This window comes from Osmerus eperlanus, chromosome 12 (genome assembly GCF_963692335.1).
Source record: "Osmerus eperlanus chromosome 12, fOsmEpe2.1, whole genome shotgun sequence".
Taxonomy (NCBI): Eukaryota; Metazoa; Chordata; class Actinopteri; order Osmeriformes; family Osmeridae; genus Osmerus; species Osmerus eperlanus.
The window spans coordinates 15662974-15677189 of NC_085029.1; the positions used below are offsets into that span (position 1 = coordinate 15662974).

The 14216-nt window shown below is 49.6% G+C and overlaps 1 protein-coding gene across 10 annotated transcripts in view; it reads right to left on the reverse strand.

Moving 5' to 3' along the window:
* si:ch73-103b11.2 (myosin phosphatase Rho-interacting protein) overlaps positions 1 to 14216 on the reverse strand; it is a 47832-nt gene that overhangs the window by 21539 nt on the left and 12077 nt on the right. For all 10 annotated transcript variants that reach the window (XM_062474554.1, XM_062474555.1, XM_062474556.1 and 7 more), the window contains exons 4-5: positions 3441 to 3592; positions 1584 to 1668 (exon numbers count right to left, since the gene is read on the reverse strand). In XM_062474554.1, the coding sequence (XP_062330538.1) occupies positions 1584 to 1668; positions 3441 to 3592 (237 nt within the window). The remainder of the gene's footprint in view (positions 1 to 1583; positions 1669 to 3440; positions 3593 to 14216) is intronic.

Here is a 14216-nt window from a genome sequence, read left to right on the forward strand (position 1 = left end):
GCCTCGGGGGGAATGTCCCTGTACTTACTGTAAGTCCTTCTGGATAAGAGCGTCTGCTAAATGACTAAATGTACTATTAACTCCACTTTCTTCCTTCCTGTATTTCTCCCCCCCAAGCCAGCCAGGTAGAAAAACCTGCAGCCACAAACGGGTTCTACCCCAGACGCCGTGGCATGTCTGCGGGCGCCACTCTGGCTGAGGACACATGGGGAGCCAGGAGCCAGGAGTCTCCGTGAGACGGGTCCCTGCTCCCTCCCCGCGCAGCAGGTGCTGTTTGTCTTGGAGGGCACTTCCCACAAGACAAACAGGTGTTTCTCCGAGTCTGTGTGTTTACCCAGCAGGCATGCGTCTCCTGTAAAACTTGGACTGAGCGCGTGGAGGGGTTTCAGGCGGGAAACGGGTCTGTCCTCAAAGTGGTGTGCTTTGGAAGGACGCGAGGGAATGTCCAATCCGTAGACATTTGTCTTGTGAGAAAATCAACACTAAGGCCATTTTTTACACTTGAAGTACATTCATGGAAGTGAATCTAGAGAGAGAAGTCTGGTGAATATGAACTCATTGGCTGAAGGACTGGCTATGAAAGGCATAGTGCGGTCTTTGTCGCGTCATTTACATGTAGCTCCATCGGAATTTCAATAAGTTAGTAAGTTCGTCAATCCCTCGCGACACACTAGTCAACTCAGCAGGCTTTGAGAAAGAGCCTCAACAGATTCATTCTAAGCCTGACCCTGGGTAGGCTGGCACCAAGGAGGAGGTCATCCCAGGGTTGCGGTCCTTTCTTCCACAAATGAGGATGTTTGTGCCAAACCCAAAGCAGGGTCACTGTGTTTCTGCCATTAGAGGCCCCAGACAATGAGCCCCAGTCTGGCTCCCTAAACCACAAACCTGGCTGAGCCCCAGAAAACAAAATCAGGAAGAAAGAGTTGAAGCAAATCTCCGCCCCTAAGTGGGTGGTCTTGACGAGGGCATGGGATATGACCTACTATTACTTCATCCAAGTCATTAAAAACCTTTGTTGTTGAGCTGTACCTTTTGGTGGACACACTTTTACTGCTGAGGCCTACCTACCACAGAACACCCCTGCGGCGGAAGCATGTCCCGACGGGGAGACCGCATCTCCAGTCCTGCTGGGCCTCTTGTGTGTTCTCATGTCGGCGCTTTGAACCCTCCAAAAAGATGATGACATGCTAACCCTCGAGGTAAGTGTCTCATTCTGAATGTGGGCTTGCTAATACTCAGCCAGGTTCTGTGCGTCAGTGCTCATACTGCCACATGGGAAGCAGAGAGGAATGAAGTGAGGGCTAAACAGGAGTCAGGTGGCTGAGCGGTTAGGGACACGGGCTAGTAATCTGAAGGTTGCCAGTTCGATTCCCAGCAGTGCAAAATGACGTTGTGTCCTTGGGCAAGGCACTTCACCCTACTTGCCTCGGGGGAATGTCCCTGTACTTACTGTAAGTCGCTCTGGATAAGAGCGTCTGCTAAATGACTAAATGTAAATGTAAAGTCATATTATTTTCCTCAGGAGGTATGATGGTCCACTGAGAGCTACGGGAAGGTGGAGGTGAGAGTGGAGGCCAGGTTACCTGCGGGGTGGGGGGTTCCACCTTGCGCTTCTTCTTCTGGTTCTGCTTGTTGGTCCGAGGATAGACCGTCAGAGTCTCCTGCCACCTGAGGAGACAATGGTCATAAGGTCACAAGGGGGTGCTATGCGCTGGTGTTCACATCCTTAGCCGGGCAGGTTTAGGATGTGCCAAGGTCAATTCCAAAGTTGGGGAGTGACAACCTACTCTGGTTTAGGTCTGGGTCCAAATTCACAAGATTAGCATCACTAACAACACTGAAACGCTATCTACAGTATCAGCTTCACAGTCTCTTACAGGAAGCCTTTCTTACCACAGAAAGTATACAGGTAAAGCAAGGATGAACATGAACCTACATTTAACATGTCAGTTCTAAACAATGACTAAAACAAACACCAAGGCATGGAAAACGGTAAAAAGCTCAGTTATGTGTTTTTGACTAATTGAGGAGCTAACTGCCATCACTGTGGAGCACAGCACTTGAAAGCTATCAAATATTCCCCCTTCATTGTCCGTCGTCCTTGTGAAGAGCGTGAAAGCCTATTCAGCCCTTCTGTACTGTGACATTTAACACCTCAGTTGGAGGCTTCCCTACAGCATGCCGGCGCAAATGGATGAAAGGGAGAAAAAAAAAGAAATCAACAAAGATCCGACAGAAATACAATCTCGTGTAATCTTGTCTAAGCGTATACCAGTGTTCCAATTCACTGCCCTCGGACCTTGGGAGTGCAGGAGGATCTGGAACATTGTACAGCCAGGACAGAGATGAGGTTTGAAGATAAAAGGTTGTTTTGGGGGATTTTTACCATATGCACAAGTTGTAAATTAAACATATTGTGCACTAAATCCTCCCACTAAAATGAATTTTTTAGCACATACACACATATCAAAACAGTTCCCTCTAGTAGAGAATGTTGCTACTGTGTGTAATCTGTTATTCATTCTGATGTTATTCTTATAATCTCCCTTTGCGGTAGTTTGAGATTGGGAAATTAGTGAGTGATTACTATTTCAGCACACAGAGAGAGAGGGAGTGTGTGGTTTATTCTACACTATGAGGGACAGAGAGAGAGAGAGAGAAACATGAGAGATCCTCTTAATCTGGGTGTTTGTCATTGGCCCAACCTTGTCAGATGGCAATAACACTGTCTGGGCCAATATGCTCACATGATGGCACAGGTCCAGGATGAGAAGACTGTGTGGTGTGTGTGTGTGTGTGTGTGTGTGTGTGTGTGTGTGTGTGAGGACAGATAGCTGCTGTTAGCAGAGCTAGGAGGAGCTCAAGAGGAGGAGAGAGAAAGTGAGTGTAACAGTGAGGCAGGTCGGCAAAAATGTGGATTGTGCACAGTACTCATCATGAGGTAACTGGAAATAGGTGAGTGAACTGAATAAACAAACCCCAAAGCAAAGTGTTCTGAGGGCAGAAGGCAGAATGTGGAACCTGCCGGGTAAGAGGAAGGAGCTAGTGTCCGTACACTGATGAGCCAGCACACAGGGGAAGTGGAGTCTGTCACGAGTGCTGTCTGAGAGGGGGAGAGCAACAAGAGAAAGAGAGATGGGGGGTGTGTGTGTGTGTGGGGGGGGGTGAGGCACACAGGGAGGAGAGCGGCAGAGGAATGTGCACAGTCATTGCACAGCGGATTAGGGGAGAGAGAGATTTGGGGCTGTGCTGCTCGAAAACAACCAGCAGGGGGCAGAGTGGTGACGACGGCAAACAAAGCCGCATCGCCCTCCCTGGGATTCAGTCAGGTCGAAAGGAAACCAGAGGGAGGAGAGAAAGGAAGGAAGCAAACGAGAGGAGGCAGGATAAAAGGGGACAGACAGAGACAGAAGGGGAGAAGATGAGGGGGTGACCGTTACCCGTTGATGATCTCGCGACACTCCGCCCGGATGAAGTGCTCCTTCTCCGGGGTGAAGATGCAGAGGGAGTTCTTCTGGCCCGTGCGTGACTCCCCGTCCACCACGTCGGAGCACTGGTTCATGTTGATGGTGCCCTGGGGTAACGTGCTGGGCTGGAGGGGGACAGACATGGAGGGGACAGGGTCAGAGACAGGCCTGTCCACAGGGGTCAGTCCCAACGCTGGATAGACAGAGACCAGACAGACACAGGTCTGGATATATGAGCAGGAGAGCGAGAGAGAGCGAGAGCGAGAGTAGTATTTACGGGCAGAGTCGTTTTTGTTTATTACCATTATGTGTCACCTTAGAACGTCAGAGTTCTTTACGGTCAGAAATATTCCGAAGCGATTACGCACGTCTGCCGTTTGGGTACGGTCACACAGACACAAACAACAACAAGCAGCCAAGTGCGAGGCTAGCTACATGCTGATTTAAACACCCTCGTCACGGACGCAACACTGTCCACGCAGGTAAACACACACACACACTCAGCGCACTTCACAACAACACCCACGACACCGTGTTTACAGCGCCTCGGCAAAAGTGACTAATGTTCCTGGAGTGGACGCCTCGGAACTTGGGGAACAGCTCTGCCCGTTCTTGTGTAAACATGGAGAGTTCACGGGTTCAGAGTGTGTGAGTGTGTGTGTGGACACAGTTCATTTGCAGCACACAGAGTGAACATGACCTGACGCTGAGGGGGAGGGCACCTTGTTCCACCTGTCACAAAGTTGCGCTGAGTTTGACACCACGTCAAACAAGGACACCCTCTCTGTCGAACACGCGCAAGTGTCAGTGTATCAGGATACTTGAATGGGGACATTGCTAGGACAAAACGCCATTGTGCGTATGAATGTACAGGCTTTCTGTACATCAACGTACACACCCACCAAACCAATCTCTGCTTTACACTGACCTTCCTTGGCGAGTCAGAGGAGAGTCAAACCTAAAATACAACCAGACCTCTGCTTGTGTCGTATACTGAACAGTCCTACAGAAACCAGCAAGAAAAACCTAGCAGGCTTCTACACAGGCACACCTCGGGGTCCTACCTACCTCCAACCAGAAAACGGGCAGAATTAGAGGCAGCAAACCACCACAGATGTCCAGAGGGCTTTGACAAGGACCCACGAGTGATAAATTACAGTCGTCACCGATTCTGAATATATTAAGAGACAAAGTGGGATACCAAATTAAAAGGCGCCAGGGTCAAGTTAGCGGATGCAACATAAATCTGACTTCAGACCCACCATGCGAGCAGACTAACCATAGCCTGCCAATCACAGAGCCATTTAGACTCATGAGGGGCCTTTGATGTGGACGGCGAAGAGAACGCTTGACGTTTTATGGTTGTCCCGCCCCAAAAAAGTGGTCGGGAGGCCTCGATTGACCTTAAGACAACAGGTGCCTCCGATTCATAAAACTATTTACGGGAGGAAATTTCTCTACATAAACTCTATCCTGGGTCACGAGCAGACATGTAATCTACCTTCAGCAGTTCAAAAACGGAAGGTAGAGAGACGATTGGAGAAGTAAAGTTCAAAGCGAAAACTGTGAGAATTTTGATCTTCTATCAGTTTCAAAGACCTACAGTTAAACACATTTATAATCTGACATTATCTAGCACTGAACATTCCAGTAAAATCTCCAACTGTCCAAAAGAGTCTTTATCATCTCTGTCCCTCATTCAACACGATGGCGTTATGATTGGATTCTGGGGCCTCTGGGTTCACCAGTCTGCAGCGGGCAGCCGGGCCCTTGACTGGGAAGTGGAGGGGCTGTGGGCGACAGCCGGGCTTGACAGACAGACAGCTGGGAGAGAGAGGGGCCCGGGGCCGAGAGGGAACAGCGTCAGCTTGACATGAGAGCCCTGTCACTGTCAGACATGAGAGAGAGCGAAAGAGGGAGGGAGACAGAGAGACAGAGAGACGGAGGAAAGTACAAAGTGATTTGAACTCTGACTCAGGGGCAGAGGACCATCTGTTCAGGTAAATAAACAAACGTCAGGCTCACATGTCCTTGGGCTAGGGTCAGAAAAGGACAGACAGGCCAAAAAAATAGCCAACACCCGGGGACAGTTGTCCAAGCTGCTTAAACCCTCGGCTTTCAACCCAGCCCAGCATGCTCTCCAGAGAGGCCAGGTGCAACAATGTGGAATTAGCGAAAGACAAGAACTCACGGTCGCCTACACCAAAAATTAATTTTCATTAAAACATTACTGTGTACTGAGAGATTATGGATTTCTGCATTTTTGTGAAGAGTTAGTATGCTTGGCATATGTGCGTGTGTGTGTGTGTGTGGGGGGGGGGGGGGGGGAGGTGTGGGGCATGTTACCCAACCAGCATAGGACTGTCACACGTTTACCCCCCCCCCCTGCCCCTGGACAGCATCAGCTGAGCTCCGCCAGTCCACAGCCAAGCAGCCTCCAGCTCCCAGCCCCCGACCCCCTCCACAACCCCCCACCCCGCCAAGTCCCCCAACCCAGTCCCGGTCGCCTTTCCCTGGGCCATCGCACTCCACAATGAGCCCTTTGTGGAGCAGCGCTAGCACTCACACAATGTGGGATTGTCAACCACTGCCCCCTCTCCTCTCCCCTCTCCACGAGGAAGTGACCAAGATTTCAGAGACATCCAGCAGAGAAGAGAAGGATAAACAACCCTTCTTTTGTGACGGATGCGTGGAAATGATGAATTGAGGGTAAACTGTGTCGTTTGTCTCGAACTGTGCCGCCGGCTCCACTCAAGACTGAGCTCAAATGGGGATAGAAGAATAATGTGTGTTTGTGTTGGTAAGAGAGCAAAACAGTGATGCGGACAAAAAAAAATACGAAAAAAGAGAGCAAGAGGGAAGGAGACACAAAGACGGAGGGAATTTCCCCCCCCAAAAAAACTAGAACAACAACAACAACAACAACAACAACATGTTTTGAGATGTTATGATAAAATGGCTCATGGTTGCAGGTGTGTCAACATTAATAATCTTTGTCTCCTCAGCCAGCACTTAGTGTTGCTCTTTGTACCCATCATAAGATGCCAGTGTACAGTCACACCTCTTTTCAACTAATAAAGCTGTCATTCCACCTTAGCACTCTCCCACGCTAACAGCACTAGCCACGCTAACAGCACTAGCCACGCTAACTAGCAATCCATACACCAGCCTGGGGTGCGTTTCCCGAAAGCGTCGTAAGCCTAAGTTGATCGTAGAATGCATCGTAGGACGAATCTTAGTTTTACGGGCCGTTCCTAAAGACATCGTAACTAAAGTGTCTCTTGAAAATTCGTAACTCTTGAAAGTGCATTAGCCTACTCCTTACGAGCATGTTTGGGAAACGCACGTAAGAAATATCGATGGTTTCGTTTTTTGCTCGATCGTTGCTACGATCCATCGCTATCGGGAAACGCAGCCCTGGGCAGTCTCTGATCCATGACCCCGACGACAGCGATCTGGCAGCCACACCAAACAAACACAACTCACGCTTAATTTTTGGGTCTCCCCCCTCCTTTTTCTCTCCACTCACCCAATTCCTTCTCTTCATTCTGTCCATCCTCTCCCTCTCCTAATTATCTCTGTCCAGATGTCGCCCTGTCTGGCAGCAGTGTTCATCATTAGTGGCCTCTCTGATTAAGACATTAGAATGAGACTGAAACCTCACAGACAGGCCAAGCGGTCTCAGAACTTCACCCTTGGCCACATGACAGCACAAGTAAAACATCCCATTCTTTCCCCCTAATGACATCCGGAGAGAAATATTTAGCTCCTTTTGGCAGCTTGCTCCCTGTGTATGTGCGTGTGTGTGAGAGTGTCTGTCCCCGTGCCTGTGCGTCTGTGTGTGTGTGTGTGTGTGCCTGTGCGTGGCTTTATTTCTCCATTGCTAAGATAACTCAGACCTCCCTTCGAGTACGAGGGCTTGGAGCCGACTGGCCTCGTTCTGGAGGCAGGAGGAAGCACACAGTGATGGGGTGAGGGGTGAGGGTCAGAGCTCAGAGTAAAGGGGTGAGGGTCAGAGCTCAGAGTGAAGGGGTGAGGGTCAGAGCTCAGAATGAAGGGGTGAGGGTCAGAGCTCAGAGTGAAGGGGTGAGGGTCAGAGCTCAGAGTGAAGGGGTGAGGGTCAGAGCTCAGAGTGAAGGGGTGAGGGTCAGAGCTCAGGGTGAAGGGGTGAAGGTCAGAGCTCAGGGTGAAGGGGTGAGGGTCAGAGCTCAGAGTGAAGGGGTGAGGGTCAGAGCTCAGAGTGAAGGGGTGAGGGTCAGAGTGAAGGGGTGAGGGTTTGAGCTCGGAGCATCTTGACGGAGTGCTACGTCCCATCCCAGTGTTACTGATCGTCACAGCCTCCACAAGGCCCCGGGCCTCTGTGCTGAAGCACAGCGGTGAGGTCATGGGACACAGGCGCTGGTGAATTACAAAAGGCCCAGAGATTTCCCCCGATGGTCATCACTTCCAATCAGATAACCATATCCACTCACTAGCACTGTAATCACCACATCCACCTTATCTTATACATTAGCTCCCCCCCCCCCCCCCCCAGCACTGGGTCAGCGACCTGCAGAGAAGAACAGGGGGGCAGAAAAATCAAAAAGTGGACAAACATTGAATGCTTCCCCGTGCTTCCTCCGAGTCACTCGAGCTAGGACCTCCAAGAGAGGGGGAACAACAGGGGCTCAGATCATGAGAGAGAACAATGAATGTGGACATCTTGGCTGAGGAGCAACCCTGACTCATGGATATTGACCTAGTCCTGTCTGGGCTCCAACTTCCTTCGGTTCCGACTGATAACGCCAATTGCGCGATGGATTTTTCCTTGGAGACTTAGAACAACATGAGCAAACACACCGTGCCGACGGCCGTGAACACGGCAACAAACAGCCTCCGGGGAAACCGGACCCGGCCGCCAAACAGATCCAGTCATCTCATCTAGACCTACATCCTCATTCCAGTAAGCCAACACAACACACACACACGCCAGGTGTCGTGAGATGACGGATTGATCGTCAACACAAAACTACCTAATCCTTTCATTTACGCCCAAACTCATAACTACTGCTTCTCATCCTAGCACTCATCCCAACCCTCACCCTCACCTCCCTCCTGTTTCAACACTCACCCCTAACCTCCCTACCCCCCCTCCCCCACCCTGCTGAAACACTCAATCCTCTACTGTATAAATCACTCCTGGCCATATGGCAGACATCACAGGCTGCTCTCAGGGCAAGCATGCTCATCCGGGCACTTCCACAGACACACACCTCACTCCACTGGAATGCGGTTCGGATGGTTCAAGTGTGTGCACGTACACGAGAGACGCAGTCCTAATACGTGCCAGCCCGTGGGGAAGAGCAGAGGAGACCCGACGTTCCTCCTCTTCGCCTCTCTGTCCTCGGAGAGAGGAGTGGGCGGCGTGTTGTTAGGTTTGCAAAGCCCAGAACAGAGAGGAGGAGGATGAGGAGGGTGAGTTGGAGGATGAAGGGGGCTACGCGAACGGATGTGGAGAGATGGATCTACGTCATGTGATGTGTGTTATGGCACCAGCACTGTGTGAAGACGGATCACTGTTACGAAGCTTAAGGGGAACTTTTTTTTTTTTTTTTCTTGCAGGAAGTGTGTGTGAGCGTATGTGAGTCAGACTTCCATCTGTGGCGTGGCAATAGAACAGGTGCTTGGCCAGACTCTCCTGATCTGCACAGTAGCTGCACTGCGTGTGTGTGTGAGCGTGCGCACGCATCTTCATGTTCCAGAACCATTCCGAGACCGATGATTCACACCGTCCTCCATCTCTCCTTCCTCCTGTCAGCCTTCTCCCCCAGCCCACTCACAGCCTTCCAAACCCATCCGCTCTTAACGACCTTTCTGTCACGCTCAAGTTGTCACAATTCACACATATCCTTCGCAGAACCTATATGTAGAACAATCCCAAAATGTCCTCCCCTTGTCTCCTTCCCTCTGCTCGCCCGTCTCCTCTCCTCGAGACATCTGCTGTGTCGGTCTGCTCTCGTCTCCTCTCTCGCACGCTGCTGCCCACTACACACTTACTGCTAATTCATTCATACCAGCAAATTAGAGCTCACATCACTGCCTTCTCTCGTGTCATCTGTAAAAACAGCTAAAATCCCAGAAGTTCTCGTTTTATTTTACATTTACATTTACATTTAGTCATTTAGCAGACGCTCTTATCCAGAGCGACTTACAGTAAGTACAGGGACATTCCCCCCAAAGCAAGTAGGGTGAAGTGCCTTGCCCAAGGACACAACGTCAATTGACATGGCCGGGAATCGAACTGGCAACCTTCAGATTACTAGCCCGACTCCCTCACCGCTCAGCCATCTGACTCCCTGACTCCCATCGGACTTATTTTTTGCAGAGCTACTAGAACTAGAGCAGTAGAAATGGAGGGTGGGTGGACAATGTTTTTTGTTGTTTTATTTCATTGGCCACCCAGGTCAGCTCCATTGACCCAGTTTCCATGGTGACAGGAAGGGATGGCTTATCTAAAAGGCCCGACAGGCCTGGATTGTCTTTATGGAATATTGAGTCAGTAAACGCATGCTTGTGACACTTCACCCCTCCCCCCAACACGCACACCCCCTCATCAACCATGACTACAACCACCCATTAGAATACTAGATGTATCCATGGGCAACCCTTTCAAGAGCAACAAGATGATGCAGTCACAAGCAGACTTCCTGCTCCAGTGGATTGGACGGAATCGTTGTACGGCTCTTATTTATCTCACCAAACCACTGGTTCCTCCTCACTCTAATGAAAATGTTTATTCTCCAAAAACACCACAAAACTAACAACCATACAAACAAATCTGTAATCCACAGTTCTTTATTTGTGTGAGGGGAACAGTTCTAGGACCCTGGTCTTTTGAACGCACTCCCACAAAATCTGCTACAGAATCCCAGTCCTCAGACGGAAGCAGTGTTTGGATGTCTGCAGTGTCCTCTGACACAGCACTTTGGAGTGGGCCGACCAGGACCCATATTGTGTCTGTGTCAGAACCACAGGTATTATTCCCCAAACGAAACTGGGCACTTATCCAGTTCTCCACCTCCCAACATCATTTTCCAGGAAAATCTTTTGCCTTATACTGGGTTGACTATAGCTCAATTTCCCCTCAGGGATGAATAAAGTACTACTACTATAAAGCGTATGCAAACAATTCATGGAGCACCAGATCATGCTAGTTAGCATGATAAAATTAGCACACTAACTATTCTAGCACAGAACAGAGTGGTGTCATTCATTCAGCCAGGCAGGCCTAGTTTCTTCAGCCTAGTCTTCCCTCAGTCAAGCTGTTACATAAGAGGTGCCACCCAGGTTCAGATGCCTCTTTGATAATAAAGCTCTAGGCAAATGTCCAGCTATTCAAATCGGCCGACAGTATGTAACAGCGGCTAATGGACCGCGGGCGTTCCTCAAGATATTCAGCGTGACTGCCCAGGTCTGGGGTGAAACATTCCACCACAGACTAGCAGCTCGAAGCTAGGTGCTAGTTAGCAATTAGCCTGCTGTTCTCGTTGCTTCTCCCCTGAGAGAATGCTGTACAGAGGGGGTCATTAAATAAGAAAAACAAAAGGCTAGGGGGAGAGAGAGAGAGAGAGAAAGAGGGAGCGAGAGATAGAAACAACGAGGACAGGAGAGAGAGAGCACCCTGGTAAGCTGATTAGGTGGTGGGACTGGAGTGAGGCCAGGCCATGGCCGTCGGCAGTGGGAATTTTGGGCAATGTCCTGAGGAAGCCGGAGAGAGGGTAATTAAAGAGAGGAGCTCAACCAACAACAATGAGAACAGCAGCCAACAGACTGACTGCACGGGTTCCTGTGCCTTCATGAGTAATCGTTGTGCATTAAATTGGGCAAAGCAGCATCAATAAAAACGTTGGACGTTTTGCTACAACATCTGTTTTGAGATACACAGCATACCGTGATCTTCATCTGATAAACAGGCTACTCTTTGCTGCCACGGAGTTAGAGGCTTAAACATGCCATGCAAGTTCTGTCGCCAGGGAACATCTTGCTGTAAGCCTTACCCTACGCAGTCAACCATTTGCCTGAGGGTTAATTCAAACAAGCCCAAAGAAGAAAATACATAATTGTCCTATGAGGTCATCAAGACATATTGGAACTTTGATTCAACATAATTCTAATTATATCTTTGCTTCGTGATCGGTGTTGGCAAAACAAAATAATCTCCGTGCCTAGAGCTCGCCTGACCCTGGTGGCTTGGCTGGCTCGTCGTGAAAGCTGGAGGTGAAAGGTCAAGAGGTCAGATGACACCTGCATCTGTTGCAGCGCTGACAGACTGTCAGCTGCAGTTGGAGTTCAAGCCCCCAGCATGGACACGGCAAGAAGCGCAATTCAGCCAATGAGGACGTCTCAATGCGGCGATGAGAGCAATCCAACAACTATTCCGTCACAGAAACAAATCAGCCAATGCAAAAAAAACGTTTGCCATATCAACAGTAGAGCTTTTTTAAATTGGTAAACATGCTAGCTGGAACTTGATCAATCTGCATAGGACTTGAGACGTGCGAAACAAGAAGCAAAGAAAATTAGCCTTTGGGCCTGACCACAGACAAACTGAGACTGAATGACTTCCAGACCATTTGTGTGTGTGTCACGTCAGTGAGAGTAGCTGCTTCACAAAGTTCTGCGGGAAAATGCCTTCAAATGCCCCTCCCTCCCTCTGTGTTTTTTTATGAGCGCTCCTCTCAGTTGGCTAAACCCTTCACCCTGAGGCTTTATATGAAACCTTTAGTTGGTGTCCCCGTCTAGTGTTTGGAGCAAGCCGAGTGAGCCGTCAGACAGACAGACGGGCAGACAGACGGGCAGACAGACATGCAGTCATTCAGACAGACGGTGAGTGTTCAGCTTTACAGAGAAGGAGAGGTGCAGAAGAATGAGAGACACAGAGAGGAGAGACACACATTAAACAACACTGTTGCTCTCTTAGACACAAATGATTTATAGTGGAGAGCGAGAGCAAGCATGCGAGAGACAGACCGACAGAAGCTTGGCAGGCAGGAGGCTGGGGAGGGGGAAAAGAGGGAGAATGTGAAAGTCAGAAGAGAAAGGAGGATGGAAGTGAGAGGGTGGAGGGAAAGAGCGAGAGTACTGGGAAAGCTCAAATGAAGAGAGAGAGCGAGAGAGCGAGAGAACGAGAGAGCGAGAGAACGAGAGAGCGAGAGAGCGAGAGAGCGAGAGAGAACGAGAGAGAACGAGAGAGAGAGAACGAGAGAGAGAACGAGAGAGAATGTGGGCTTTCGTTTATCCCAGTCCTCCCTCAGTCTCTCCCACTCTCCACTGTGAACAGTTGGAAATCAAGTGTGAGAATGAAAGCACTGGAGGGGGGAAAAAAACATTAAAAAAGGAACCTGTTGAGGAGCCTGTTGAGGACTTCTCAACACGAGGCACCAGTATGAAGGACCCCGGGGAAACAGCTGTTCATTTAAACCCTCGATACCGACGACACAACCCACGACACGAAACGGGGCAAGTCGTAGCTACAGAGCTGAAAGTACCGAGCTGAAAGTACCGAGCTGAAAGTACCGAGCTGAAAGTACCGAGCTGAAAGTACCGAGCTGTAGGCTGCCTGAGGCCCGACTCTCCGGGGAGGGGACACTTAGACCCCGCCTGCCGAAGACACTCCAAGCACATCCTGCCTCGTTCCCTGACTGGTGATAATAGCACGGCTGGATGAAAGCATGAAACCATGCTCTCCACAGCTGGCTCCAATCTAGTGGTGTTAGATCTGGGGTTTCTCCCAGGGAAGGCGGACGGAGGAGGGCCGTGTTCGCACGAGGCCCCTCGTAAGACGACAGCGACATGTAAGCTACATGTACAATGCTCGTGCACATGAGCTAGAGCAACATGTATGACCGTATGATTCGTTTAGACAACAACGGCGATCGAGAGCTGCTAGGAGGAAGGGGTAGACTGATTCGGGAGATTTCCACTTGCATGCCAAGTCTTTGAGTTAGTGTGTGTGCGCTGGGCAACAATGATGTTTGATGGGTCACAATTAGCAAAACGTTATTTTTAGACTCATTAGGAAATCGGCCCACGAGTCTCTCCCTCACTAAGTGGAGAGAGGGATGAGGAGAGGAGTGGAAAGAGAGAGGGATGGGGAGGGGATAGTTGAAAGCTCTTAAGAGCTTCAATTAACATGTCCATTCTCTTTCCAAAAGCAAAAACCACAATCCAAGAAGGCTCCGATCTGCTTTCATAACCTACTTATCTTGTCATTTAACAGCAATAACTGTACAGTTTGCGCAAGATTAAGTACAGGGTCCTTAACAGCATTTGGACAGATCCGTGTATAGTTAACCCCCTCCTGCTGCTGTGGCCTTTAACCCTTGTGCTGCCTTCGGGTCACATGACCCAAAGGTTCATAACGAACCATCGTTGTGTTTACCCAATTTTACCCAATACAAAAACAAATAATTCTCTTTTAACCTTCGCAATGTGGGAGGTCTGAGACAGCCCAACGGTTAAAAGAAAAATGATTCACTGTTTTTGTATGTGGTAAAGTTGTCGCAATACGACGGTGGGTCACAATGACCCAAAGATAACACAAGGGTTAAGCTGAACTCATGGATAAAGTACAGCAGGGTCATATTCAAGTTACCAATGTCTTCTGCAGTATCAAAAGCTAAACACAAGACCATAGCTCTGGGTTTCCATAGCAGAGCCAGGACTGGGCTGGGCAGGACTCTGATGAAAGTGTCCAAACAGTGAACCATG